Source organism: Mesoplodon densirostris, chromosome 19, assembly GCF_025265405.1.
Source record: "Mesoplodon densirostris isolate mMesDen1 chromosome 19, mMesDen1 primary haplotype, whole genome shotgun sequence".
Lineage (NCBI taxonomy): Eukaryota > Metazoa > Chordata > Mammalia > Artiodactyla > Ziphiidae > Mesoplodon > Mesoplodon densirostris.
The window spans coordinates 7,175,181-7,202,343 of NC_082679.1; the positions used below are offsets into that span (position 1 = coordinate 7,175,181).

General features: G+C 55.4%; 3 protein-coding genes across 10 annotated transcripts; all 3 read right to left on the minus strand.

Moving 5' to 3' along the window:
• Positions 1 to 1,461: 1,461 nt before the first annotated feature.
• On the minus strand, positions 1,462 to 2,293 carry ADM5 (adrenomedullin 5 (putative)). Its single transcript, XM_060085380.1, has 2 exons — positions 2,011 to 2,293; positions 1,462 to 1,815 (listed from the first exon to the last, which is right to left on the minus strand). The coding sequence occupies exons 1-2, from the start codon at positions 2,079 to 2,081 to the stop codon at positions 1,560 to 1,562; spliced, it is 327 nt and encodes a 108-aa protein (XP_059941363.1). The 5' UTR covers positions 2,082 to 2,293; the 3' UTR covers positions 1,462 to 1,559.
• A 1,795-nt stretch (positions 2,294 to 4,088) lies between these two features.
• Positions 4,089 to 14,601, minus strand: PRMT1 (protein arginine methyltransferase 1). 3 transcript variants are annotated; one of them, XM_060084675.1, is made up of 11 exons: positions 14,509 to 14,597; positions 12,221 to 12,274; positions 11,557 to 11,658; positions 10,628 to 10,783; positions 10,423 to 10,486; positions 8,249 to 8,391; positions 7,289 to 7,376; positions 7,087 to 7,202; positions 6,048 to 6,198; positions 5,619 to 5,740; positions 4,089 to 4,273 (listed from the first exon to the last, which is right to left on the minus strand). In XM_060084675.1, the coding sequence occupies exons 1-11, from the start codon at positions 14,542 to 14,544 to the stop codon at positions 4,190 to 4,192; spliced, it is 1,116 nt and encodes a 371-aa protein (XP_059940658.1). In that variant the 5' UTR covers positions 14,545 to 14,597; the 3' UTR covers positions 4,089 to 4,189. The 3 variants fall into 3 exon arrangements, with proteins under 3 accessions (XP_059940658.1, XP_059940659.1, XP_059940660.1); XM_060084676.1 differs by lacking the exon at positions 12,221 to 12,274 and having other exon boundaries at positions 14,509 to 14,601; XM_060084677.1 differs by lacking the exons at positions 12,221 to 12,274; positions 14,509 to 14,597 and adding an exon at positions 11,894 to 11,964.
• A 6,207-nt stretch (positions 14,602 to 20,808) lies between these two features.
• On the minus strand, positions 20,809 to 26,904 carry BCL2L12 (BCL2 like 12). Of its 6 annotated transcripts, none has more exons than XM_060084681.1 (8): positions 26,423 to 26,523; positions 26,188 to 26,271; positions 25,630 to 25,744; positions 25,271 to 25,413; positions 24,113 to 24,199; positions 23,934 to 24,025; positions 22,817 to 23,104; positions 20,809 to 20,943 (listed from the first exon to the last, which is right to left on the minus strand). In XM_060084681.1, the coding sequence occupies exons 3-8, from the start codon at positions 25,734 to 25,736 to the stop codon at positions 20,893 to 20,895; spliced, it is 768 nt and encodes a 255-aa protein (XP_059940664.1). In that variant the 5' UTR covers positions 25,737 to 25,744; positions 26,188 to 26,271; positions 26,423 to 26,523; the 3' UTR covers positions 20,809 to 20,892. The 6 variants fall into 6 exon arrangements, with proteins under 6 accessions (XP_059940664.1, XP_059940663.1, XP_059940661.1 ...); XM_060084680.1 differs by having other exon boundaries at positions 26,188 to 26,274; XM_060084678.1 differs by lacking the exons at positions 26,188 to 26,271; positions 26,423 to 26,523 and adding an exon at positions 26,648 to 26,896.
• Positions 26,905 to 27,163: the final 259 nt, after the last annotated feature.

Consider the following 27,163-nt stretch of genomic DNA (forward strand, 5'->3'; position numbering starts at 1 on the left):
AGGACGCCAGCTCACCCTTCCCTAACCACCTGAGGGGTCTTGAGGGTCCTGGCCGAAGACTCCGGTATTGGGGGGACTTCAATTGGGGGGCCTCTGTGAACGCACAGAAAGGCAGGAGGGATAATTTGCGTTAACCCCTTTTGCGGCTATTCTGAGAACATGGTGCGGGGACAGTGCCCCCCCCGCAAGGGCCTTTCAAGATTCGGGGGTCGGGGCGGGAAACCGGTCCAGGGTGAGTTGCGGGATCTCGGGAAAAACATTAGTCCCAAACCCATTTGAAATGAACACCTGCCGGACGTTGGCATTGTCCACTCCATTTCCGCTTCCCATTCCAAGGCTGGGGCTGGGGGGTGGGAGTGAGGGGGTAGTTGGGTGGGGGTTCTCTATAAATTCATACGCTCTGGGGTAGCCCAGCGTCCCCTCCCCCCCGCCCCCGGGCTGAAGGGGATGGGGGGAAGCACCCTACTGCGCATGCCTCGCGGGCAGGGATGCTGAGGCTGAGAGCGTAGGCGAGCGTCGAGGACAAGTGATGGAGAGGCCCGCACTCCCAACCCAAGACACAATCCTCCAGCCCCCGCAGGAGCTCGGGCCCCTCCAGTCCGGCACTTACCACGCTGAGTCAGGGGCCCGCCGATCGGATCCTGGAGACCAAGCCCGAGTACACCCCCCCGACCCCCGATTTAGAGCGCCGGACTCAAGCCTCCCACTTGCATATGCCCACTCTCAGTGACTATGAGTCCAAGACTTGGCCGATGGGCCTCCAGAGCACCTGTCCGCCTCCGCCTATCCAACATCCAGGAACCCGGATTTCTGTCTAACGGGTGCCTCGCCGGGTATTCAAGTCCCAGGTTTTAACCCCGCCCCCTTCCAATCCCTGCGCTCAGTTCCCGCCCCCTTCGAATCCCAGCGTCCAATCCCCTCCCTCCGTTCGATCCCCAGCCCACAGACTCCTACCCTCCTGATTCTCCACCATTGGGCCTCCCCTGTTCTACGCAGCCCTTCTCCTCCGAACCCCAGTTTCTTCGGCTCCCCAGTCCACTCTTTGTCTCTTTTCTTTCTCTTTGAGGAAGGAAGCTTAGCTTGGAACTCACAGCCCCCGCGCGTGGGAGCCAGAGTGAATCTCAGCCCTACCACCCAGGGGAGGGAGGAGGACTGTTTTGGGGTCAGGTCGGCCCACTAAAACCACCCACGGAAGATGCAGCTGCAGGGATTGAGTTGGCGTGGAGGTGCTACAGCAGAATAGATTCAAGTTAGTCAGAGGGACTTCCGTGAGGGGAAAATTGCGTGGGTAAAGGTGAGGGGCTCAGGGACTGGGCTCAGATTCGGAGGCCAGAATGGGCACAGACAACCAGAGACTGAAACATGGAACTCTCGTTTTATTCAGCTCTGGACGTTAATATTCTTTGTCCATGCTGGGTCCTGTGTGCACGTGGTCCAGCCCAGTCGCAGCCTGGGGAGAGGCCAGGAGGTGGACTTAGGGGAAAAGAAACTTGGGGTCACGGCCCCGATACACAGATGGGTAGACTGAAGCCAGGGTACGAGCAGAGATGTGCCCAACATCACCCAGAGAGCTGGGCACTGCGCTGGCCTCCTTGCCGCAGGCTGGGGTCCTGGAGACGCAGCGGGAGTCTGGCCGCGCGCCGCCGGCGGCGCCCATAGCTGTGGGGATCCTGAGGCTTGCGGCCCGCCTTCCCTGAGAGCTCCTTGGTGGAGGCAGAGCGGAGCCAGTATATGATCTCTGGCAGGCGGTGCGCCTGGCACGTGCCCAGTGAACAGAGGTGCCCGCGCTGCTGGGAGACCTGGTGCCGGGGCCGCCTGGGGATGGAGCGTGGGAGAAAAGCGGGTTCAAACAATCCACTCGAGAAATGGAGCCCTGTGGGCGACCCAGATTGGCGGGCGCGTTTCCTGATCAACTTCCCATTCCACCGAAGCGGAAAACCGCCTAGAGAGGTCGCACGCCCCTCGCGGTCTCCCTCCGGCTCTGTCCCCGCTGCCACCGGCGTTTCTCACCTGCCCACGGAGTCCGGGTCCCCCAGGGTGGAGGAGGCGAGGAGCAACAGCAGGAGGATGTGGGCGGTCATCGTGGGGGTGGGGCGGGCGGGGTCCGAGAAACCGGTGGGTGAAGCGGCTCCTCTGGGCTGCGGCCCCGCCCCCTTCCCGGGCCTGGAAAATGCCCCCTGAGCGCCTGCTTCAGTGCGAGGAATCCGGGCGTCCCCACTTCTCAGGCCGAGAAAACGGAGGCCAAGAGCCACACCACGCCAGAAGGGCAGGATTAGGATCCGGACGCCCACCTCCAGCACCGCAGCCACGGAGCCCTCACGGGTCCCGCCGAGGTGCTATCTACGCCCCTGGGAGGTCTCGGGAGACGCGACCCCTTTAAGGCGGAGAGAGGAGAGGCGGGGCAGCTGACACCTGCAAGTGACGTCGCAGCTTCGGGCTTCCAGGAAAGGGGTGGGGGCGGGGAAGCGCTACGCTACTTAGATGCGAACTCACCCACATCTCTGTCAGGGACCCGACTAGCGTTAAGTCTCAAGGGACAGGCGACTTCCAGAGAGGGGGCTGGGCAATGTGGGACATTGGTAATTGGGACAGGTGGCAAAGACAGCCACCTGAAGTTGTAGAGTCTGAGCCCTAACACCCTCCTGGTAGAAGAGGAATAGGTGTGGGGTGCAGGCGGGCCTAGAGCTCCAGCTGTATTGAAGCAGGTGTAGGAGGGCCATGGAAAGAAAAGCCTGGGATTCCGTCTCCGGTGATCCAGGTCGTGTGGACAGAGACCTGGGGGACCAGCGACTCGAGAAAGGAAGGGCAGGCACGTGTAGACACCATGTCGGCAGCAGGGGCTGAACAGACAGCCCCTGGGGAGTTGTGAAGCAGGGTAGTGGGGCCTCAGTGTGCATCTCCGTAAAGTGGGGCAGAGGGTGGCAACCCCCGGAGCTCCGAGCCAGGCTGGGGAGGAAGCAGGCACCCACCCCCACAAAGAACTCTATCCCTGGACTTCCCTGGTGGTGCAGTGGTTAAGAATCCGCCTGCCAATGCAGGGGACACAGGTTCGAGCCCTGGTCCCCTGGTCTGGGAAGATCCCACATGGAACGGAGCAACTAAGCCCGTGTGCCAGAACTACTGAGCCTGCGCTCTAGAGCCCTCAAGCCACAACTACTGAGCCCGTGTGCCACAACTACTGAAGCCCGCGTGCCTAGAGCCCGTGCTCCGCAACGAGAAGCCACCACAAGGAGAAGCCTGTGCACCACAACGAAGAGTAGCCCCCACTCAGCGCAACTAGAGAAAGCCTGCGCACAGCAACAAGGACCCAACGCAGCCAAAAATAAATAAATAAATAAATAAATTTAAAAAAAAAAACAAAAACAAAAACAAACTCTATCCCCCTCCAACAACCACCCCCCCCCCCGACTCAAGTTTCCCTAGATGGAGAGGGCAGGGCAGTAGTCACTGCCAGTCAGCCCTGGTTTGGCCTTGGAGGGTCCTGGACAGGAAAAAACAGCCAGAGAGGAACAATGTATGTGATGGGGGAAGGCGGGAGAGAGAGCCTTCCAGGGAACTTAAGGGCCCAGCTGTGCCGGGAACCCACACCCCAGCCCTCCCCCAGCCCAGCAGGGCAGCTGGGAGCAGAAGTCTGGCCAGTGGGGACAAGAGGGGCCAGGGCCTCAGGAGGCCCGAGAGAGGGAGGTGGGGGGCACAGACCCCGGGAGCCAGTGGAGAAGGCCCTGCGAGTGACCTGAGGGCACAGGTGAGACAAAGACTTGAGAGCAGGGCTGTGGAACCCCAGAGACGGCGGGGGTGGGGTGGAGGTGTAGTAAGACCCAGAGACACAGAAGTGGTGACAGAGACCCGACAGCCACCAGCAGGCGCTGTCCCCACGCTCCGGGTGCCTGGCATCTCAGCACCTAAGGACGGAACCCCAACCCCACTTCGCCCCCAGGGAGCTGAGCCGTCCCAGCTGAGGATTTATTGGCGTAAATGCAACCATATAAAAACATAAGTTATGAAAAACACAGTCACGATGTGCCCGCAACCCCCCCACCACCGCCCCTGGCCCAGGCCCCAGAAACCCCCTTCTGTGGGAGGGAGGGAGAGGAAGGGGGAGCCCCGAAACTGCCTAAGAACGCTGCAGCCCCCGGGTCCTTGCAGGGCCGGCCCGGCCGGGGGGTGGGGGGAGAATCCAAATGCTGCCTCAGCGCATCCGGTAGTCGGTGGAACAGGACAGCTCGCACAGCTGGCCTTTGAAGTCCAGGTCAATGGTGAAGTCCAGGTCGCGCTGTGGGGAGAGTGCGGGCGTGAGGGGGAACCTGGGAAAGGGCAGGCTGAGACAGAGGCCAGCGGGGGTGCGGTAGGGAGGGGTGGCCACCCCAGCCCACCTGAGGTGCCGTGAGCCCCCCAGCTGTCTACACACCCTCCCCGGAGACCCCACATTGCCGGTCCCACTCCCAGCATCTGTGTTGAACCCCGCCTGACTCCCCGTGAGAAGCTCCACATGACATCCTCAAACCCACCTGGAACCCAGCCACGCCCCCCCCCCCGGGGTGGGGCGGCAGAGCTCAACCGCTGTCTCTTGCATCATGACTTTTCCCATCAAAACCAGCCCCATCAGCAGGTTTTCTCCTTCTTTTACAAGAAGCAAACTTCCTCCTCTCAAAAAGCTCTGTGGCCCCACCCCACCGTCCCCACTTCCTCTCCAAGGCTTCCTGGATGCCAACCCTCCTGTGCCCGCCACCCCCAGCACCATGGAAAAACTGGGGCAAAGTCACCAATGACCTCAAAGACTTCTGCCCTCGGTCCTCACTGCACTTCACCCCTGGCTCCCAGCTTCCTCCTCCTCTGGGTCGCTTTCAGTTTCTAGTTCGGGTTTTCTCCACCTCTGCACTACTGACATCCAGGGCTGGACCACTCCTCGCTGGGGGGGGTCTTATCTTGTGCGCTGCAGACAGAGCAGCTCCCCCGCCTCTACCCACTAGATGCCAGCAGTACCCCTTCTTCAGTTGTGACACCCAAAATGCCTCCAGACAATGACACGGGTGGGTGGGGCAAAATCATCCCTGGCTGAGAATAGCTGCTTAAACCGGTTCTCACATCCCTGACTTAGAAAGCGGGCGCACCCACACTGGCCCCACAGAAGTCCCTGACTTTGCCCCAGACCTGCTTCCCCACCGTGTCTCAGGCTGATGGCAGCTCCGTCCTGCCAGATACTCAGGAGAAAAAAGCAGGGGAAGAAGCGGCCCTCCTTTCCTTCCCTCACCCCCATACCCGGGCGAGGATATCCTGTCAGCTCTCCCTCTGTCCCCGGCCCCACCTGCTCCAATACCTGCCGGCCCCTTTCCCAGCTGGACACAGAAGTCACCTCCCACCGGCATTTACCACGTGACTGTCCTGTGTCTAGAACAGGAGGGCGGGGGTTCAGCCTGATCACCGCTGGGGCCCCAGGGCCCCCTGGTTTCTAGTAGGTGCTCAATAAATCTGTGGTCCATAGACAGACCTGGGGGGCCCCCAGACAGATGAGGCCAGAGCAGAGTGTAGCCAGGCCGGCTGGCAGGCTTGGGGCTGAGGGGTGCTGGGGCCCCAGAACAGGGAGAGGTGCCCCTGAGTCCACCCCCCCAGAGCCTCACGTTGTTCTTGGCATTGGGCCGCATGCCAATGGTGCCAAAGATCTCCTCTCCCGTCTTCACCGTCAGGTAGTCCTCCATGTAGAACACCGTCTGCTTCCAGTGCGTGTATGGGGACTCAGGGCCTGGCGGGCGAGGCGGGTCAGCCGGGCCCACCCACCTCCTAACCTTCCCAGCCCACACCTTCCCCTCTGCCTGGACACCCCACCGGCCAGTGACTACCGACTAAGTGGTGTCTGTGGCCCCTTCACCCTTGTCAATCCTGGGAGGGGCTGTTTCATGGGTAGGGAAACAGAGGCACCGCACGCTCAGGTTGGCTGGCAGAGCCGGCGTCAGAACCCGGGTCCTCAGTGTCCCCGTGGCTCCCTCTGGCCACTCCTGTCACATGCCCCACGGTCCCTGGGCCCCCGCCGCCCCAGGGCCCCGCCTCACTGGTGGAGAAACCGGTCCTCTTGTGGCAGCGGGTGAACTCAATGTTGAAGTAGGCCACCAGCGCATGCACGTAGTCATTCCGCTTCACTTGCAGGCAGAAGGGGGAGGTGAAGGTCAGGTCTTCCACCTTGACCGTGTAGATGTCCACCTCCTGCGGGATGAGCCTCGTGAGCCCCACTCCCCGACCTCCGGCCCAGTGGGGAAACCTGGGGGGGCCCCGCTGGATCCCGTTCCCTGCTCTCCCAACTCCAGCCCCGAATCTGACAATTCGACCTCTTACAACAACTACTGTTCCTTAGAGAATCGCCCGTTTTCCCCTCTCCACTGCCTGTACCCTGCCCCTGGCCACCATCCCCCCTCCGATGCGGCAGCATCTTAACAGGGTTCCGTGGCTCCCGCCCTCTCCCCCCACATCCCTTACTCCACGTTATCAGCCAGTGCGACAGTTTAAAAACAGATCATGTCACATCCCTGCTTAAAATCCTTTGACTGCTCCCCGGTGCACTCAAAGCAAAACCGGGGCTCCTGACTCAGGCCGTGGAGGCTCGCCCAGTCAGGGCGTCTGCCCTGCCATCTCCCTCTACAAACTCCCTCCTCCACCCAGTTTTGCCCGCCATGAGCGTCCCAGCAACATCTGATACTGTGGGTCGGGAGGGGGACCTCAGAAAATGATGGCTGCTGGTAGTCTTTATCAGGGATCCACGTGTGTATAAATTCACTCCTGGCGCTGGGCTTTCTGCATTTGGTGGCCCTGCCTGGGGTCTTAGCTGCCTGCCTTGGGCGGACATGCCCTCCGGGAGGTGTGCCTTGGGGACAGGGCCAGCCCACGTCACTGCCTTGTTCTGGAACCCAAGGGCCATGCCTGGCTCACAAAGCTCTTTAAATGAAGTCGCTTCTCCAGGCGTCTAGTGCCACCTCCAGCAGATCCGCCAGGCTCCCAAGACCTCGGGCAAGCAAGCACTCTGTGCACTGAGGTCCCACGCACTGGCCCTTCTTGGGTTGACCCTGCGGGATACCCAGCCACCCCACCCCCTCTCACCTTTATCAGGCAAGCGTTGGTGACCAGCTGCTTGGGGTCCACCACATCCACCAGGGGCTCCTTGATGGCCACGTCTTTGATGCAAGACATGTCAAAGCCGTACACGTTCTCCCACCCTGGGGAGGAGGGGAGGGGTGAGCCCGTGGGGGCACCTGGCCCCGAGCCTGCCCCACCCCTCGGGCTCCTCGGGCCCCGAGCTCACAGTGGATCTTATAGTCTTTGTACTGCCGGTCCTCAATGGCCGTCACGTACAGCGTGGCTCGGTCCGGGAAGATGAGGCCGTCGGGTGCCTGCACAGTGAAAAGGAGCAGGGCACGGGCATGAAGGATGCAGGGCCTCGGCAACGCTGCCCCGTTTTGTCTCCCTGCCCGTTTTGTCTCTTTACACCACCCCTGCCCCTGCCCCGGTGTGGGCTACCAACATTTCCCACGTGGACTCCTGAAGCGGCCCCCTCACTGGTCCCCAGCCTCAGCCCTCGGTTTGCTCCCCGGATGGCTGCCTGATGGCTCCCAGGAGCATCTAAGTCAGACCCTGTCCGTCAGAGGTCCTGAGAGATCCTCAGAACCACCCCCCGCCCCCACTCCCCTGAGGAGTAAAGCAGTCTCTCAGGGGTCACGCGGCCCTGCGAGATCTGCATAGGTCCCTCCACCCCTCGCCCCCCAGTGCTCCTCCAGATCCTCATTCCACTACAACTTCGCCACTGCGCAACACACAGCAGGCGCACTCCTGCTCCAGAACCTATGCACTGGTTGAAATCCTCTGCTCAGTGTGCCTTTCCCCTCAGATCCCACGCAGCTCCTTCCCATCCTCTGTTCAGGTCTCAGTCACCTCCCGTGGGAGGCCTGCTCTGACTTCAGCACCTGGGACCACAGCCCCCCAGTCCCTCCCTATCCCTATGCCCTGCTATTGTTCCCTTCCCAGCACTAGCTCTCCTGACACTACCATCTCCCTGTCCCTGTCTAGCTCCCAGTACTGGCTCCCCTCCGTCTTGGCTGTGGGCCTCCTAACATCTGTGTAGGAGACGTATTCAATCCCCTGTATTCACTGCCACTGTGGGAAATACCTAGCATGGTTTTCCTTTTCTGCCTAGACCTTGACATATGCTCAACAGCCGAAGGACCCTGGGCTGCATCGGCTGCTCCCACCCCACTGGGGGCCTCACCAGCCACTTGTCTCGGGCGTAGAGCACGGTGTTGAGCATCGACTCGTAGAAGAGGCAGTAACCCATCCACTCGCTGATGATGATGTCCACCTTCTCCACCGGAAGCTCCACCTCCTCCACCTTCCCCTTGATGATGGTCACCACTGCGGGGCAGACAAGGGCACATGCCACCAGCCCAGAGGAGGCCCATCTGCTCGCCTCCCTTGAGGGGGATGGGGGATGGTCCAGGGCCTGGGGAGCCCACTGGGACGGCCCTTATCTTCTCCAGGAAGGGCTGAGGCTTGTATTGGGGCACCTACAAAGAACTCTGCGAGCGGAAGCCACACCCTGTTAACTTAGTTTTAAAATTCATTCATCATGGGGTATTTTTGAGGTAGAAGCAAAAACTTTACGTGGATTAGGTATTAGGTGATGTTAAGATTTTGCCACTAACGGTCAGGCCTGGGGCCCGGCACGGAGAGCCCTTTGTCCTGGGACGTAAGGCGCGGTCAGAAAGGCGGCTGACCCCTCACCCGTCACGCACTGCACACTCGTGTGGAAGCTACTAAACCATTCGTAGACGACCTGCTTCTGGGTCAGGGTTTCATACTCAGCAGAGCAGCTCCCTCGCTGCAATCTATTAAAAGTCAGCCCTTGATGTGAGGGTTTTGTTTTGTTTTTCAAAAAAAGAAAAATTTAAAAAAAGATTTTCCCACTAATAGTCATGGTCTTTTTTTTTTTTTGGCTGCACTCTGCAGCTTGTGAGATCTTAGTTCCCCCAGCAGGGATCGAACCCCGGCCTCAGCAGTGAAAGCGCCAAGTCCTAACCACTGGACCGCCAGGTCACATTTTGTGTGTGTGTGTGTGTGTGTGTGTGTGTGTGTGTTTTAATTTATTTATTTGTTTTTGGCTATGTTGGGTCTTCACTGCTGTGCACGGGCTTTCTCTAGTTGAGGTGAGAGGGCTACTCTTTGTTGCGGTGCGTGGGCTTCTCATTGTGGTGGCTTCCCCTGTTGCAGAGAACAGGCTCCAGGCGCACGGGTTTCAGCAGTTGTGGCTCACGGGCTCTAGAGTGCAGGCTCAGTAGTTATGGCACATGGGCTTAGATGCTCCGCAGCACGTTGGATCTTCCTGGACCAGGACTCGAACCCCTGTCCCCTGCATTGGCAGGCGGATTCTCAACCACTGTGCCACCAGGGAAGCCCAGGTCATGCTTTTAAAATGGCCTATTAGAGACACACGCAGCAGTACTTATACAGTCGGAATTTGCTTCAAAAGGAGATATTTAAAGTTGAGTGATGGGTACTTGGGGACGCATTATATTAGTCTCTTTTAATAAAATCCCTTCAGCTTCTAGAATGCCAAGAGCCCTCACATCTGAAAAACCCACCATCTTCCCATGTTCTCTGCCCCTCAACCCTTGCAGGTGGGAAGGACAATTTGGCAGTATCTGCCCAACTTCCATTTTTGACCCACACGATCCTACTTTTATGAACGGACCTCACAGGTACACTAGCTCGTATATGAGATGACAATGACGTTACGTGTAGGGGGATGGACACCTAGGAAGCTTAAATGCTCATCACTAGGGACTTGGTTAAGAAAGCTGGTGTACGTGTAGACAGATGATGGCAGCCATCAAAAAGCAAGAGCCTCTCAACATCGTGAAGTGTTAAACCACACGATAAGCAGGTGAAAAAAGCAAAGGGCAGAAGACTTGTACTAATATGTATAAAGTGCTATCTGTGTCAAAAACCCGCACGTGAACGTAGAAGCACACACACACGTATATTTGCTCATAGGTACAGACTTCTCCAGAAGGGACCACTGGCTGCACTCAGAGAAGGGCGGCTGAGAGGCAGGTAGGAGACTTCTTACTACAGGCCCTCAGATGCCAACCACGTGACTCTAACACTCACTGAAAAAACGAAAGACTGCTTCTTGTCCCGCTCCCCCTCCCCCCTTTTCTAAAGACTGAGGCACTGAGCTTTCGACTTCTGCACTCAGATTCTAAGATGACTTGTCAGGTGGTGGGTTCTGAGAAGGCTGGATTCTTGGGCTGTCGGCAGCCCAGAGTCCACGGAGGAGGAACGCCTGAATTTGAGTTCAGCGGCCCCCATCCCCTTGGCGAGGGCCCCGGGGAAGCTGGGACCACCCACTCCCTCCCCACAAACCCGTTCTCTTCCTGGGCTCACCGTGGTCTAACTTGTTGGCTTTGACGATCTTCACCGCATAATCAGAGATACTGGAACACTCGATCTGGGGGCCCAGGAAGAAGGGAGGGTGAGAGCCCCCCCAGTCCCACCCTCAGTCCCCATCCCCCTCCACCCAATCCCTCAGCCCCAAGGGGCCCCCTTTCCGTCCCCAGGCCCAGGCCCGCCCGCTGCCTAGGACACTCACCCCGATGACCTTGCGGGCCCCAGCCTTGGCAGCGAACATGCAGAGGATCCCCGTGCCCGAGCCCACGTCCAGCACCACCTTGTCTTTGAAAAGGTGCCGGTTGTGAAACATGGAGTTTCGGTACGTGAGGGTGCGGACCTCATCTTTCAGCATTTCCTGCAGGGGGTGGGTACAAAGACATCATGAGGGGGCCTGCATCCCCAGCTGTAAAACAGGGTGCCCTGGCCTCCAACACACTGACCGTTTCGAGAGCTAGAGCTCAGACCTCAAACTTGCTTTAGTCTCATTGGAACAAGTCATTTCCCTTCCATACGCCTCAGTTTCCCTATTTGTAAAATCGGATTGGGTGGACTCAACTCCCATATCAGCCACCTCAGGTTCTACCATTGCCACCTAAGCCCCTGTGAGCCTTGGCTTTAAAAAGTCCTCAGCAAGTTAATGCCACTGAACCGCATACTTGCAAATGGTAAATTTTGTTATGTATATTTTATAACAATTAAAAAAAGAAAAGTCTTCACAATTCCATCCCAGCTGCTTTCTGGGACCTCAGCCTCCATAGCGTGCAAAAGGGTCGAGAAGCCTTCAGCACACTGGGCACGAGCAGCTGGGGGACAATCCCGCCGCCGGTCACTAGAGGGCGGCAGAGACCGGCAGGCCCTGAACGCTGGCCGAAGTCTCAGGCACACATGCGCGCTCCCACCCCAGCCTCCCAGGAGGGGCCTGGCAGAGAGTCAGGCTAACCTGTCTCCAAGGCAACGGAGGCAACGGCTGGGAGAGGCGACCCCGGAGCGTGAGCCTCGCATGCGCAGAGGGGAGGCCCGCTGCCAGGGAAGGCAGTGCGCATGCGTTGGAAATTAAGTTCCAGCCCTCCCAAACATTAACCCCCCTGAAGACTCAGCAGCCTTATGAGCTTGTCTGTCCATACTCACCTCGTGGATGCCAAAGTGAGCATAGGAGTCAAAGTAGTAATCTTTGGACGTCATGTCCTCAGCGTTGGGCTTCTCGCTGCTTTCTGCCTGGGCACAGGAGACCTGGGAGGGGGCGGATGGGAGCAGGGGTCAAACCTGGGGGCTCCCCACAGACTCTAAAGCCTCCAGGTCCCTACTTCTCCCTGGAGTATAGAACCACCCTCCCAAACCGTACCATGGCAACCCTAAAGCCCCCGCCTGCCATCTTGCCTCTCCCAGGAACCCCCAAACCTAACACCCTATTTTCCTCTTCCAGGACCCCCCACCAGAGCACCATCCAGGAGAGCACCCCTGATACCTCAGCCACGCCTACCATCTCTCCAGTCTCTCTGCCCCCGTCTCTAGCTCAGCCCACAGCTGGGGAGGGGAGGAGAGGGGAAGGCAGAATGGGGACGGACATAGGGAAGGACAAAGGGGGGCTGGAAATGGAGTTAAGGAAGTAGCCACAGTGTTGGGGGAGGCCAGATAGGGGCCACAAACCTGGAGGGAGTTTGTACTAAGTGTTTCCGGGGCACAGGGTAAACTGATTTGAAGCAGGAGGGATCATAGTTAAGACCACTAGAAAGGGCCTGATGTGTGACAAGATATGTATATGTGGGGAAGGGTCTCACAAAAGGATATTTACTTCTTCAAGAGGCGGCTGGAGGCTCATCCCATTAGCCAAGGTGGCTACAAAATTCTAGGAGAGAGTAACAGGGAGAAAGGATTAGCTACTGGGAGTGACTAGGGGAGGGCCAGGCCAGGGGACCCCGGCTCTTGGGGGAGAAGGAGGTGTTTCCTACAATTTTGCTTTTTTTTTGAGGAGAGTGGACAAATAAAGAGGCAAGGCTGTTTTTAAAAGGGTGCGGGGCGGGTGGTGGGGAGTAGAGGGGGGAGGGGGGTTCTATCCCAGCTGTGGCTGGAGAGATGGTGGCCTGCACCCACACTGCCCCTCTTTGGCCAGGCACCAGATGACACACACCTCCCCCATCCAGGCCAGAGGAACTGGCACCCGCTGGGCACACAGGCACTGCCAGCTGTCACTCCCCCTCATCACGTAATCCCCCTAGATTAGGTGACACTTCCTGACACGAACCCCCATCCTGGGGTGCCATGAGTAGCTGGGGGAGGGTGGTTGGCAGGGTGTACCCACTGGGCACCTGCCACCTCTGCAAACCAGTCTCTCGTCTGAGAGGATTCCAGAGAGGAGGTGTGGCACACAAACGCCCCCACCAGAGCTGGCACCCCGGCCACTAGCTCCTGCCTTGGACTCAGGGAGTCCCCAACAAAACCAGTGAGAGCCAACTTCCTCGATTATCACCCTCTGCCCAGGAGGGTAGAATCCCAGGGAGGAGGCCAGACCCTGGACCCTCAAGCCCACCTACCCGCCATTCAAACAATCATCCCAGGCCCTGAAACCCCCCACGTGTGGGGCAAAGTCCTGGGGCAACCTCTGGGGAAGGTATTTCCTCCACCCACACAGGCCCTGGTCCAGGAGAGAGCCGAGGGGGATAGGAGTCATTGGAATGACCCCTAGGGGCTGCCCCCCAAGGTATGCATCTTGGGAGCCGACCTCCCATTCCAGAGACTGCTACAAGATAAGGGGTGAGAGTAGGGAGACCCCATCAGATTACAGCTTTTCCCGATGTAACCACCCTCTAGGCTCCAAGAAGCGTGAAATCACAGACATGACCCCCTGGGCTCCAAGCCCCACCTCTATCCTCCCAAGCCAGTGAATGACGCGGATTAAGAAGGGCTGCTGGTGAGAGGATTTCCCACCGGGGCGCATTTCTCAACACCGCCGATGCCACCGCCAAACAAGCCCCCAGAGCGCTTGAAACACAGCACTGGAACCAGCCCCATACGGCTGCACGAGAATCAAACCTCACGGGACACCATTTCAGGCAACCAGGCTCAGGACCCTCTAACAGGGCCTCAGGAAAGGGGAGGTCAACTCCTACCCTCACAAATGCCCCTGGGAAGGAACGGGCTCCAGAAGGGGGTAAAGTTCGCTGCGTCCATTCCCTCACATCCCCTTCCCAGTACAGATTCTCCCTCCCCTCGCCCGGGAGGGCTTCGACGGGAGGTGGGCTTTGGGACACGCCCCATGAAAAAGATGTCCCTCCCACACACCCAGAAATGGCCACAAGGGGGTGCACAGGGCCTAAGCCGGAAGGATCTCCTTCAGCTAGATGCCCCCCCACCAACCAGAGGGAGGTCACAGGAGCATGCCCCATCCCCCTAGCTCCCAAAGCGGGGAGAATCCAGGGACAGGAAACAGGGGGTGGGAGGGGGGCCCGGAGGGAACCAATCCTTCGTCTTCCTACAATCTCAACGCAAGAGTGCACGAAACCTGGACGGATGCCTGAACAGATGCCCTGGTCCCAGGAAGGGATTTGTTGAGAGTCGAAATATACTGCCCCTCCCAAGAGACTCTTTACTTCGCGGAGGTCCCCAAGTAAGTCCCATCCCGAGGTGCCTGTCACGATCCCCGGGGAGGGGGGCAGGGGGCCTCAGAAGGAGGGTCGGAGGCTCCTCTCCGCCCCCCCGGGGCGCCCCTCCCCCGGCCGGGGGCGGGGCCTTTGTCCCGCACGTGGAACCCGCCGGGCCAGCGGGCACGGCACACCACCTCCCCACCCACCGCGCCGCGGCCACGTGGGGGCCAGGCCGGAAGCGCCCCCAGCCCTCCTCCACGTGGAAGGGGGCAGGAGACCCTCGGAGCGGCGTGCTGCCTCAGGCCCCCGAAAGCTAGGGAACCCGCACTTCAAACGGTATCTCCAGATCCGGAGAATGCGGCGCCCCCTCCGTACTGCTGGGGGCCTTCAGCCCCAATCCCCAAGGGACTCAGAGCCCCTTCCCCAAGACGGAGGCATAAAATACCGACCTCCAAACTGCCCCCCGCCCCCTGCCCCTGACGGCGCTCCAGGCGCTCACCTCCATGATGCAGTTCGCGGCCTCGGCTGCCGCCATCTTCACCCGCGCCTACTCCTCCTCCGGCCGCCGAGACCCCCCCCTTTCTCCGCACTCCCCCGGGACCGCCTTATACCGGAGGGTCCAAGGCCCGCCCACCGCGACCCCGCCAGGAGATCTCATTGGTAATGGAGGTGACCCGTCTGGGAATACCGTTTAGCAATTGGGTGAAGAAGACGCCCATCAAAGTTGAGGGGCCCGCCCAGTCTGGCGTGCCGAACCCCGCCCCCATAAGTCGACCGGGATGGGAAAGACTGCCTGTCTGTCGCAAGAAGTGCGACTGATGATTGGGCAAAATCTACCGGGAGTTCCCGCCCCTACTCCCCCAGCACCGCCTCAAAGCTTCCCGGCGGACCCCGCGCTAAGCGGACATCTTGAAATAGAGCTGTCTATCACCAAAATGACCCGCCTCTTCATAGCTGCTATTGGTTTATCAAATCTGTGACGTCACGAAGCCTTTGGCCAGCCTCCGCCAAGCAGCCGGCCCCAAGGAGAACATGGCGATTGGCCCACGAGAAAAGAAGGCAGGGCTTTAGGCTCCAGCGATTGGCTCAAACGCACTGTCACTCATCATCCATTCGGTGGCTTCTCACAGTCTGTGGGAAATCCAGGAGGAACAAGGGAGCTCGTGCCCATTTTCCTGAGGGAAAACTGAAGCAATGAGAGGCCCAAAGAGAGGGAGGTCATGTCCGGGGTCCCGAAGCAAGTCAGGAATAGGACTCAGGCGTCGAGGCATTGAACCCCTAACCCTCTACTTAATTGTTCCAAGTTTTTTAAACCCAGTGACTCCATTCAAGCCACTTGGCCTTTGCCAAATCCCACTCCTGCCGGGAACACCCACCCCCTTCGTCTGGCCAACTCCTATACGTCAGTCAGGGCACAGCTTAGTCGCCACCTCCTCCAGGAAGCTTTCCTGGACCTGCAGAAAAAGTTACTAGCTGAATGAAGATAAATGCAACTTGTGGAATGTATCCGTCACCGAGAAAGTTCCTTCACGACTCTTCCTAGTCAACACCTCCCCCACCCAATCCCAGAAGCAATCACTTTCTGTTTTGTGTCACTATAGTGCAGCATTTCCGTTTCTAAAATTTCGTATAAATGGAATTATACAGTATGTGCTCTTTTGTGTCTGTCCCTCAGCATGTCTTTGAGATTCGTTCATGTCACATATAATGGTTTTCCAATCCTTTTTACTGCTGAGGAGTATTCCATTGTATGGATGGACTACACTTTCCTGTTGATGGACATCTGGGTGGTTTTCATAGGGCTGGTATGAATAAAGTGGCTATGAACGATCATGTCCGGGTCCTTCTGTGGACGTACACTTTCACTTCCCTTGGGTAAACCTAGGAGCACATGGCAGGGTCATAGGCTAGGTGTATGGGTTTTTTGTTTTGTTTTGTTTTTGTTTGGTTGGTTTTTTGGCTGCGCCATGCGGCATGCAGGATCTTACTTCCCTGACCAGGGATCGAACCCGTGGCCCCCGCAGTGGAGGCACCGAGTCTTAACCACTGGACCACCAGGGAAGTCCCCTAGGTGTATGTTTGTAAGAAACTGCCCAAATGTTTCCCATGGTGTTTTACCATTTTGCATTCTTATCAGTGATGCAAGAGAGTTCTAGTGCTCCACATCCCCTCCAGCACGTCATAAAATCAGTCTATAATTTTAATCACTTTTTTTTAAATCACTCTTGTAGGTATGAAGAGATTATCTCCTGTTTGTGACTTGCATTGCTCTGACGGCCAGTGTTGTTCAGCATGGTTTCATGTGCTTATTGGCCATTTGTATATTTTCTTTTGTCAAGTGTTTGCTCAAGTCTTTGTGTATTTTTACAAACAGTGTTGATTTCTTATTCACAAATCATAAACGTTCTTTATAGATTCTGGATACAGGTCTCTGTCAGGTATATCTACTTTTTTTTCCCCCCTTAATTTATTTATCTTATTTTTGGCTGCTTTGGGTTGTTGCTACAGCGCGCGGGCTTTCTTTTTAGTTGTGGCGAGCGGGGGCCACTCTTCACTGCGGTGCGCGGGCCTCTCACTACGGTGGACTCTTGTTGTGGAGCACTGCGTCCAGGCACGTGGGCTCAGCAGTTGTGGCACAGGGGTTTGTTGCTCCGCAGAACGTGGGATCTTCCTGGACCAGGGCTCGAACCTGTGTGCCCTGCCTTGGCAGGCAGATTCCCAACCACTGGGCCACCAGGGAAGCCCGGTATATCTACTTTAAATTTTTCTCTCAATCGGTGACCTGTCTTTTCATTTTCTTAACGTTGCCTTTGAAAAGCAGAGAGTTTTTCATTTTGATGAATTCCAATTAATCAGTTATCTGAGCCCATGTCTTGACCCCTAAATTGTATGTTGGATGGATCTTTTTCTTTTTTTTTTCCTTTTCTATTTCTCCAAATGTTCCAGCAGGGTGTTTGTTTCTTTTTACCTTTTTTTTTCTTCTGATTTCCAAGCATTTTAACCCAATCAATTACTTTTGCTCTGTGTTGCTATGAAGAACAAAAAATTGTAACAAACTCTCTACAACACTAGGAAATAACCTAATGTCATTGGGTACAGAGTACAGGGGAGAAGTCTGAGCTGGAGGCAAAACTGGGGGAGTCGTCAGAGTCAAATTCTGCATTTTCCAAGATGGCAGCCACATGGGACAACTGAGCAATGGACCATGGCAAGTCTCAACTGAGATTTGCTATGGCTGTAAAACACACACCAGATTCTGAAGACTTCACGTAAAAAAAGAATCTATAACATATCATAAATATTTTTTATATTGATTACATGTTGAAATGATTCTATTTTGGATAAATGGGGTAAATTGTTATTGTTAAAATTAATTTACCTGTTACTTTTTACTTTGCTTTAATGGGGCTACTAGTGTATTCTAAATAACACATGTGGTTCATATTATATTTCTATTGGCCACTGCTGCACTAGGACACGGAATGGACAAGATCACCAGGGAGTTGGTGTGATTAGAAGTGTGGTTAGAGGGACTCCCCTGGCAGTCCAGTGGTAAAGAATCCGCCTTCCAATGCAGGGGATGCAGGTTCGATCCCTGGTTGGGGAACTAAGATCCCACATGCTGTGGGGCAACTAAGCCTGCGCGCCTCAACTAGAGAGCCCACATGCCACAAAACTACAGAGCCCATGCTCTCTGGAGCCTGCGTGCCACACCTACAGAGAGAAAACACACATGCTGCAACTAGAGAGAAGCCCGCGCACTGCCATGAAGATCCCACATGCCACAACTAAGACCCAATGCAGCCAAAAATTAAAAAAAGAAAAGAAAAGAAAAGAAGTGTGGCTAGAAGACCTGAGTCAAACTGGAGAGTCAAGTGTCCACGAGCTGTGATGGTAGAAACTTACATCTCTTGCTAAACTGGAACTCAGTCCTTCCTTCAACTGAGAATTTGGGCAACACATCAAAATAGGATTAGCTCCTGTGCCTGGTTCCGCAATATAAATCACAGAGATTTGCATGTCACATGACAGTTGCTGTAGATACTTCTGTGGTGAGCAGGATTCTAAGATGGCCCCCATGATCTCTGCCCCCTGGTGTTACATACCAAGGAGCAGGTTGGGTTATATGACAAAGGAGATGGATGTCACTCCCTTGATTAGGTAACCTTATATGGCAAGGGTGAAGGGAGTTTTTGGATGACATTAAGGCTTCAAATTGGTTAATTCTTTTAATTAATTAATTATTTTATTTATTTATTTATTTAGCTGTGCCAGGTCTTAGTTGCAGCATTCGGGATCTAGTTCCCTGACCAGGGATCGAACCTGAGCCCTGTGCATTGGGAGAGCAGAGTCTTAACCGCTGGACCACCCAGGAAGTCCCTCAAACTGGTTAATTTTAAATTCATCAAAAGGGAGATTTTCCTGGGTGGGCCTGACTTAATCAGGTGAGGCCACACTGATTGTCCTGCTAAAACCACATGCACTGGGAAGAGGCCCCCGAGCCTCAGATGAGATTGAAGCTGAAACCTTGATAGCAGCATAGTCACATCCTGAGCCAAGCACCCCGCTAAGCTGCACCTGCGCCCCTGACCCAGAGAAACTGAGATTAGTGTGTTATTATAAGCCACGAAATTTATATGACTTGTTACGGTAATAACTAATCTGCCTCTAAATGTCATTCCTGTTCTATTTAGAAATCATGGTTATGAGACCCACCCTAGGTGTTTTTTTTTTGTTTTTTTTTTCTTTTTGCGGTATGTGGGCCTCTCACTGTTGTGGCCTCTCCCGTTGCGGAGCACAGGCTCCGGATGCGCAGGCCCAGCAGCCATGGCTCACGGGCCCAGCCGCTCCGCGGCATATGGGATCTTCCCAGACCGGGGCACGAACCCGTATCCCCTGCATCGGCAGGCGGACTCTTAACCACTGCGCCACCAGGGAGGCCCACCACCCTAGGTGTTTTTAATGAATGTGTTAATGAAGAGGCATGTCTATTATTATTATTATTATTTTAAAATTTATTTATTTATTTTTGGCTGCATTGGGTCTTCATTGCAGTGTGTGGGCTTCTCATTGTGGTGGCTTCTCTTGTTGCAGAGCACGGGCTCTAGGCACACAGCCTTCAGTAGTTGTGGCACACGGGCTCAGTAGTTGTGGCTCGCAGGCTCTAGAGCACAGGCTCAGTAGTTGTGGCGCACGGGCTTAGTTGCTCCGCGGCACGTGGGATCTTCCCGGACAAGGGCCCGAACCCATGTCCCCTGCATTGGCAGGCGGATTCTTAACCACTGCGCCACCAAGCCCGGCATGCCTATTATTAGGCCACTAATTTTTATATTAATCTTGAAAGCTTTGGGACTTCCCTGGTGGCGCAGTGGTTAAGAGGCCACGTTCCCAATGCAGGGGCCTGGCTTTGATCCCTGGTCAGGGAAAGAGATCCCAGATGCATGCCACAACTAAGAGTTCGCATGCCACAACTAAGGGGCCTGCGTGCCGCAACTAAGGAGCCCACCTGCCACACTACAGACCCGGTGCAACCAAATAAAATAAATAAATATTTTAAAAAAAATCTTGAAAGTTTTATTTCCACATACACTCGATTCTTATTATTTGTGCTAGTTACGTCCTATAAAGTCGCTGTGAACACTGAACTGGCAAACACCGAGCCATTGATCCTGGGGGAGATACAGAGTCAGGCTCCCACGAGCATCTTGTCACAACACTTTTGCCAACCCATCAACATATAATCAGGTTTTCTGTGTGTTTTCTGTTTAAAGACACGTTATTTAATATAGAATTGGTCCATTCACAGTGATCTCACAGCCAACAGCAGTGTAACAAAAATTATCTACAACGAAGCTTGTCTAATTGAGGCACATCTCAGCCTTCATGCACTTAGGAACGCTAGCCAGCACTCCAACGCTACGCTTGGGGCCCTTTTAAACAGCAAAATCACCACAAAAAAGCACAGAAATGTGAAAAATGTGGCACTAAATAGACTGCAGAAAGGACGCTTGTATACAGCGTGAGAGCTGAAAGAAGAAGGCGCAGTTGCCTCGCCTGATCTGAGCTGAAAGGTGCCCATCGAGCGAGTCAGATCCTCTGCTGCTCTGAACACAAGCACGCCTGCCAACAACTGCGAAAGCACGTGAGTATTAGTTTGTGGACTACAAATAAATGTCCGCAAGTAGGCGAATTCGAAAAATACAGAATCCGCGAATACTGAGGCTCGACTGTAATTGGCTTCCTTTGTGATCCTGTGCGTTTCATTTTAGGCATTTACAAACCTAATTCGGTGAAGGGGGTGATAGCCCTAAAAAGGTGACAAATTTCTGGCGGACAGGCAGATGACGAGAAACCAGCAAAAAAGGCTCAGAAGGAGCTGTGTGAAGAGAAAAATGAGAAGAGGGTGGTGTTCTGGATGTCTTGTGAAGAAAGATCATAGCTTTCTTCTGGAAATAGCTAGAAAGACTCCAGGACTATCAACACAGGATTAGCTGGAATAAATAAATCATGCAATAGGGGAAAAATATAATTAGCTGGAATCATATTTACAGGTATCCTGAAATATGCTGTATATTTAGGTGACAGGTGCTTGTAGGTGCCCCAAATAAGTATTTCTAGAATGAATGAATTGGTTCTTTCCTCAATTTATAAACCAGAGAGGTCTCCGAACCAAATCTCCTCTACTTAGAACTTTAGTTCTTGAGTGAAAGGACAAATCATTAAATACTTTAAAAAGTTTTTAATGTCAAAACATTTTCAACTTTTTTTTTGGCAAAAACAGAGAGTGTGGGCACCACCCCACAGCCCTGAGTGGAATAGGAAAGCTTGGAAAAAGAGTGCAGGGACATGAGGTCCAATCTTGTAGCAGCTTCTGAGGAAAAGCTCAGTCCAGGGGTAAGTTCAAGTCCACAGGTGAAACTGCCAGGATGCCCCCCTGGAAGGGAAAAGTGGCAGAGCCCCATGAGCAGAGAGGCATCCTCCACTCACAGCAGCATCCACACCAGCCCAGTGAGAGCAGAGACGGGGAAGGCAAGGAACCAGAGAGGGGGAGGGGAAAGAGACCCAGGGAGAGGTGGACAGGGATGAGGGATGGAGACCCCAAGAAAGGCTCAGAGACTTGGGGTGGATGGGAACAGAGTCCTAGAAGGGGCGGGGGGAGACGGAGCCCCAGAGGGGGTGGACAGAGACTCAAAGAAGGGGAACAAACAGGGTCCTGGAGCTTTAATGATAAAGAGCCCTGGCTTTGTGTTAAAGCCCTAATTCCAATCCCCCACCCTGCATAAGGGACTTTCCCTCAGTCTCCATAAAACCAGGATAATAATCGAATCCCATAAGGTTGTTGTGGGATTTTAATGGGATCATTCTACTAAAGGACTTGGCTGAGTACCTGGCCAAGCTTACCTGTTATCATTCCTTAACAAATAAAATGATTTTACAAATAAACCAGCTTCTGCTCTGAGCTACAGACACTAATATCGACTGTCCCGTCATATCTTGCTTTGAGGTCTCAGGGATCTCTCTCCCTTAACTGGACCACCTCCAATCACCTCTGCCTCTTCCCCAAACCTGCTCCCCACCTTCGCCTCCACTCTGCTCTTTCTGGTCCCAGAGGACATCAGATGTAGCCCTGCAGCTGCTCAGGCCAGCATCTTTGGCATCATCCTTGACTCCTGTCTCCCATCCACTCCATGAGCAAAATCTGTCAGGTCTACCTCCAAATTAAATCCAGAATTCTCTACTACCCCGACCCTGGTCTGATCCACCCTAACCTTCTCCCTGGACCAGCCCAGTCACCCCCTTGGGTCTTTGCCCGCTACAGTATTTGCCCCCTACAGTATTCTCCATACGGCCGCCAGAGGGCACCTGTAACCCCCAAGACAGCTCGCATCCGTCTACTCTGAGCCCTCCTAGGACTCCTGGCTCACTGAGTCAAAGTGCAAGTTCTTACCTTGACCACAAGGCCTAAAGCCTTGCATGATCTGGCCGCCCCTCCTGCTTTCATCTCCCACCCTCTCCCCCTCACTCACCCTGCTCCAGCCCTACTGGCTGTCTCTCTGCTCCTCAAACGCACCTAGCCAGCTCCTGCCAGTCTATGAAGCAATGCTTACATTCTGAGAGCCTGGCAGTGATGAGGCAGGTAAGTGAGATGGTGCCCACTGAGCGGCGTGAGACTGGTATCCAGGGAGACGGGGACAGCTGCCTAGGTCACACAGCCAGTACACAGGAGCTTAATCCAGCTCTGAGCCCAGCACTGGAGTTAAAAGCGGTGAGCAAGCAAGGTAAGGCGGGATGGTGTGGAGGTGGCTGCGATTTTACATGGGGATCAGGGAGGGGCTCGCTGAGAGTGATACCTGAGCAGAGCGGCAGAGGAAGCAAGGCAGGGGGATACCAGGCAAAGGGCATTCCCGCAGGCAGTGCTGCACAGGCAGACAGTCACCAGATAATCACATAAATGTCAAGTACTTACAAGGATGATCCCATTTTAATCCTCACAATAACCCTTTGAGGTAGGTATACAATTCTCCTCCTCTTACGGATGAGGAAACTTGTTTCTAGCTCATAACTGTTAGTGTATTCCAGAGTGGTTTAAGCTGGGCATAGCATCTGCACTGATCACTACAGTGCCTCGTGTACATTAGGTGCTCAATAAACACAGAACGGATGAATGGTGGAGCTGGGAGAACACCCGTGATGTCTGAAAGGAAGCCTAAGAGCCTCCCCGCCCACCCGCCCACCCCCAATACACACACATACAATTACAATTACAGTTAGGTAAAGGGAAGCCCAGAGAGGCTTTAGAGGCTTACCCAGCCCCCGTGGGCCTGGATCCAGGGCGCAAAGCTGTGCACGTGCTCTACGCTGAGACCGGCCAGGGTGCCCCCCAGCCTGGCCACGCGCCGGCTCAGCTCCATGGCCAGGGCCAGACGGGCCAGAGGCTCCGGGGAAGGTGGTGGGGGCCCGGGGCACGGCAGCGAGGGGCGTGCTTGGCTTGGGCGAGGGTTGCCCTCCCGGCTAGAGAAGAGCTCCACTAGGCGGCTGAAGGAACCGGCGGAGAGGCGGGCCAGCTTGCGCCGCAGGGCGGGGTCTGAGGCCAGCTGTGGGGCGGGGAGGGGAAGAGGCAGGGTCTGCCTCAGTCACACCCTCGCAGCCAGCCAATGGGAGGCTGGGAGGCGTGGCTTCAAGCGAGCTCTAGGTACAACTGACGCCCTAAGCCACGCCCCTATCCAGCACATCTGCCAATCACAAACGAGACTATATGATCTCGGCCAAACTACTCACAGCAAGATGGCCTAGAAGCGGAGAAGCCAAGCCACGCCCCTGCCAAGGCCTCGACAGCCAATCGGACCAAGCCCTGTAGTAGCTGTGTTCTAGCATGCTAACATTCTAGCCACGCCCCTGTGGGCTTCCCGAAGGCCAAGCCAGTGACTACGGCAACCTTGCCTACCAGACAATGAATATTATAAGGCCATACACTTTACCCAAGCTCCTGACCCAACCTGATTCCAGGACAGAGTCACAAGCCACACTCCCCCCGGCAGTCCATTTCCCCCATGTTCTAATCAACGTCCCCATATAGTCAATCAGGGCTTCAGATTTTAGACAGCTGTCTTCAAGCTACCCCCCTCCTCCCTTTCCCATCACCATACATTCCCTTACCGCCTCACCTCGTCCAATCTCCTTCCTAGAACAGTTTCTGGTGGCCACACCCCTCTGCCTTCAGGCCACGCCCCTTTGACGATCAAAGAAGTCACTAATTTAAAGTATTGCCCTGGCTTACCTGTCACTCACCCCTTCACTGAAGCCTTTTCCCACTTTCTCCCCACCTGACCATCCAATGAGAATGCAGATCCAGCTTCAGGTCCCAGTGCGGAACCATGCCGCACCTCCTATCCTAGCTAAGGGATGGAACAGACCACCCATCACCTTCTGGTTGATGACTTCTGCCTCTTCCTCAAGCAAGGCCACCAGCTTTCGCAGCAGGGCTTCCTTCTCTGTGGGTGCGTGACCCTGTAATTCTGGGGGGCAGAAGAGAATGTGGCTGGGGGCAGAACCTGGGCGACTCTTCTACCCTCATCCTTCTCCAGGGCCCTTCTGCACCTCACCTGGGCTAGGTGGGGATTTCAGTTGCTCTTGGACCAGCTGTTCCAGCCGCTGGGCCACCAGGGCATAGAAATCTGGAGTAGCTGGGCCTGGGATGAAAAGAGCCAATGATGGATCTTCAGGACATAAGGAACTTAGGGATTCTCTCCTCCCAACCACCTTGCCAGGTAGCAATGATTTCCATTTCAGAATGGGATAAATTGAGGCCCAGTGAGCAAACTTGGTGAAAGACCCTTTTACTTTTCCCCAAATTGGACTTCGAAGGTTTGAGCCCAACTGGACCTTGAAGATTATCCCATCTAAGGAAGGCAACACATGGCACTCCAGCTATTACCACCCTATCCCTTGCCCATTTCAGGCAACAACTCAACACAGAACTCTTCTCCCCAGCTGTGAAATCCTCTCCAAGCGAGCACTCTCAGTAGCCATTGCTTGTCTATCCAGTATCACATATGAGAAGAAACCTACTGGTCACTCTTGATCAAGTCCAGTATCCACACACCACCCCCCATTCCTACTTTGCTACTGGAGAAAAGGATTCATGTAACCAAAACAGCCAGGGAACTGTGACTGGAAATCAGGTTTCCTGCCTCCCTATTGGGGGTACTGGTGTCTACAAAAGTCTTTGGGGCAAGGAAGCATGTGTGGAAAGAGAGATAACAAATAGAAAGACACCAAAACGAAGTGAGAGAGTGGCATGGACATATATACACTACCAAATGTAAAACAGATAGCTAGTGGGAAGAGGCCGCATAGCACAGGGAGGTCAGCTCGGTGCTTTGTGTCCACCTAGAGGGGTGGGATAGGGAGGGTGGGAGGGAGACGCAAGAGGGAGGGGATATGGGGATATATGTATATGTATAGCTGATTCACTTTGTTATACAGCAGAAACTAACACACGATTGTAAAGCAATTATACTCCAATAAAGATGTTTAAAAAAAAAAAGGAAAGAAGGAAAGAAAGGCACCAAAAGCCCTCCTGAAGGCTGCTCACAGAATTGACAGATAGTAAACCAACTGGGGGTCAGGGGTGAGGGTAGGTGCTGGAGATCCCCCACAGCTACCCCCTTAGCTGAGTGGTCTTGAACTAGTTCCTTATCCTCTCTATGCTTTAAGAATCAAAGCTGCCAGTTCTTGGGTGATCGAGGGAAATCTCTTACCAGGCTCTGAACCATAGCATGGCTGGAGGGGCAGGGAGCAAGGCCGAGGGGACTCAGGGGGAACTGCTCCTCGCCGCAGGGAGCAGGGAAGACATCTTCGAAGGCGGCTCAGGAAGTCTGTTTGCTCCTCTTGGGCAGGGCTCCTGGGGAAGGGGACCTCAGAGAGTGACCCCAAAGACCCTTTGCAAGCAGTCCCTTTGTCCTCCCACTGAGGGCCTTTCCCTGCAACCCCCAGGACAAGGAGTGGAGCCAGATATAAAGAGCGGGGGGAAAGGAGACGGACTGAGTCCAGGAGCAAGGGTTGGAGAGGGGCCCAGCACAAATGCCGTTCCCTGAGGGAGGAGGGCAACTCCTCTTACCTGGGTGGGGTCGGAATGGGAGACCCCGCAGCCTCACCCCGCCTTAGGAAGGCAGCTAGGACTCTCAGCGTGTCCTCTCGGAGCCCCAGCTCTTCCGAGCCTGCCATGGGGGCACCTGTGAGAGAGGGAGCTGGAGGATGCGCTCCAGGGATCAGCGGGAAGTAGAGGCTGGGGACCCAAATTCCTAGTCCCCGAATGAGGAGGGAGCCAGGACTTGTGAGTGCCCACAGAGGGAAGGGGCTGAGGGTCTGCATTCCCAGGTCCTTTACGGGAGTTGGGGGTCTGGGGGCACAGACGCTTAAGTCTCCAGATGGAGAAGAGGGATGAGGAGGAAGACACCTTGATCCTGGGAGAGGAGAAGGCTGGGGATCGAGATTCTTGGGTCTAAGGGAGGAGGGGCTGGGGGCCTGGACTCTTGAGTTTTCGGAGAAGGGGGCTGGGGGTGTGAACTCTTGAGTCTAAGAGAGAAGGGGGCGGGGGCCTCAGACTTCTGAGTCCCCGAGGGAGAAGGGGGCTTGGAGACTTCTTGATTCTGAAGGTATATGCCAAGCTGCTCACGTCCGTAGAGAGTCGAGAACTACCAATCCCAGCAGGCTTCATAGCAAACATTCCCCTCCGTCCGCTACTGGTTCGCCGCGCAGCCTGCTGGGAGGGGTAGTTCCACTCTCTGAGGCTAGAATTTGGGGGACCCAGGACACTCGCATGTCGGAGAAGCGGGACTGAGTTGCCCCCTCCTGGATCCCGGCTCCCTCTACTTTCCTCCTCACCTAGCCCTCGCTAACGTCCCGCTCACCTGGTCCCGGGCCCCGCCGCCGCCACCTCCTCCACTGAACTTCTATAAACTTTCTTTTCTTAGTTCAACTTTCCCGCGCCTGCGCACTGGGTCGGGTTGGTGACGGCCCAAACGTAGAGGGGAGGAGCGTTGGGTCCCGCCTAATTTGCATGTGACGTTCCCAGCATGCCCGCGGTCGGAAGTCCTAAAAAGGGCATGGGGTTGGGGGGCGACGCCCGCCCTTACCGAGCAGCCTTTTTTTTTTTTTTTTTTGGCGGTACGCGGGTCTCTCACTGTTGAGGTCTCTCCCGTTGCGGAGCACAGGCTCTGGTCGCGCACGCCCAGCGGCCATGGCTCACGGGCCCAGCCGCTCCGCGGCATGTGGGATTCTCCCGGACCGGGGCACGAACCCGTGCCCCCTGCATCGCCAGGCGGACTCTCAACCACTGCGCCACCAGGGAAGCCCCCCGAGCAACCTCTTTCGTTTTGGAGTCACCCAAACGACGGTGAAGTCGTTTTTATTTCAGGAAATCGATAGAAAAGGAAGCCCCACCTCTAAAGCTCAGCTGACCGGAAGTGGGGTGTGCAGCTGAGTTCGAGAGGTACGAGACCCCAAAGACAGGCGTGGCTGGAGCACTCTGCGCGCCCCAACCGACCACATAGGAAACGTAGGTAATTGGGGAGTAGGTGGCGTCCAGAGGTGAGGAATCGGAGAAAGGATGTGTCTACCCTGACAGTGGAGAAGGGCGGTTGTGTAGTCTG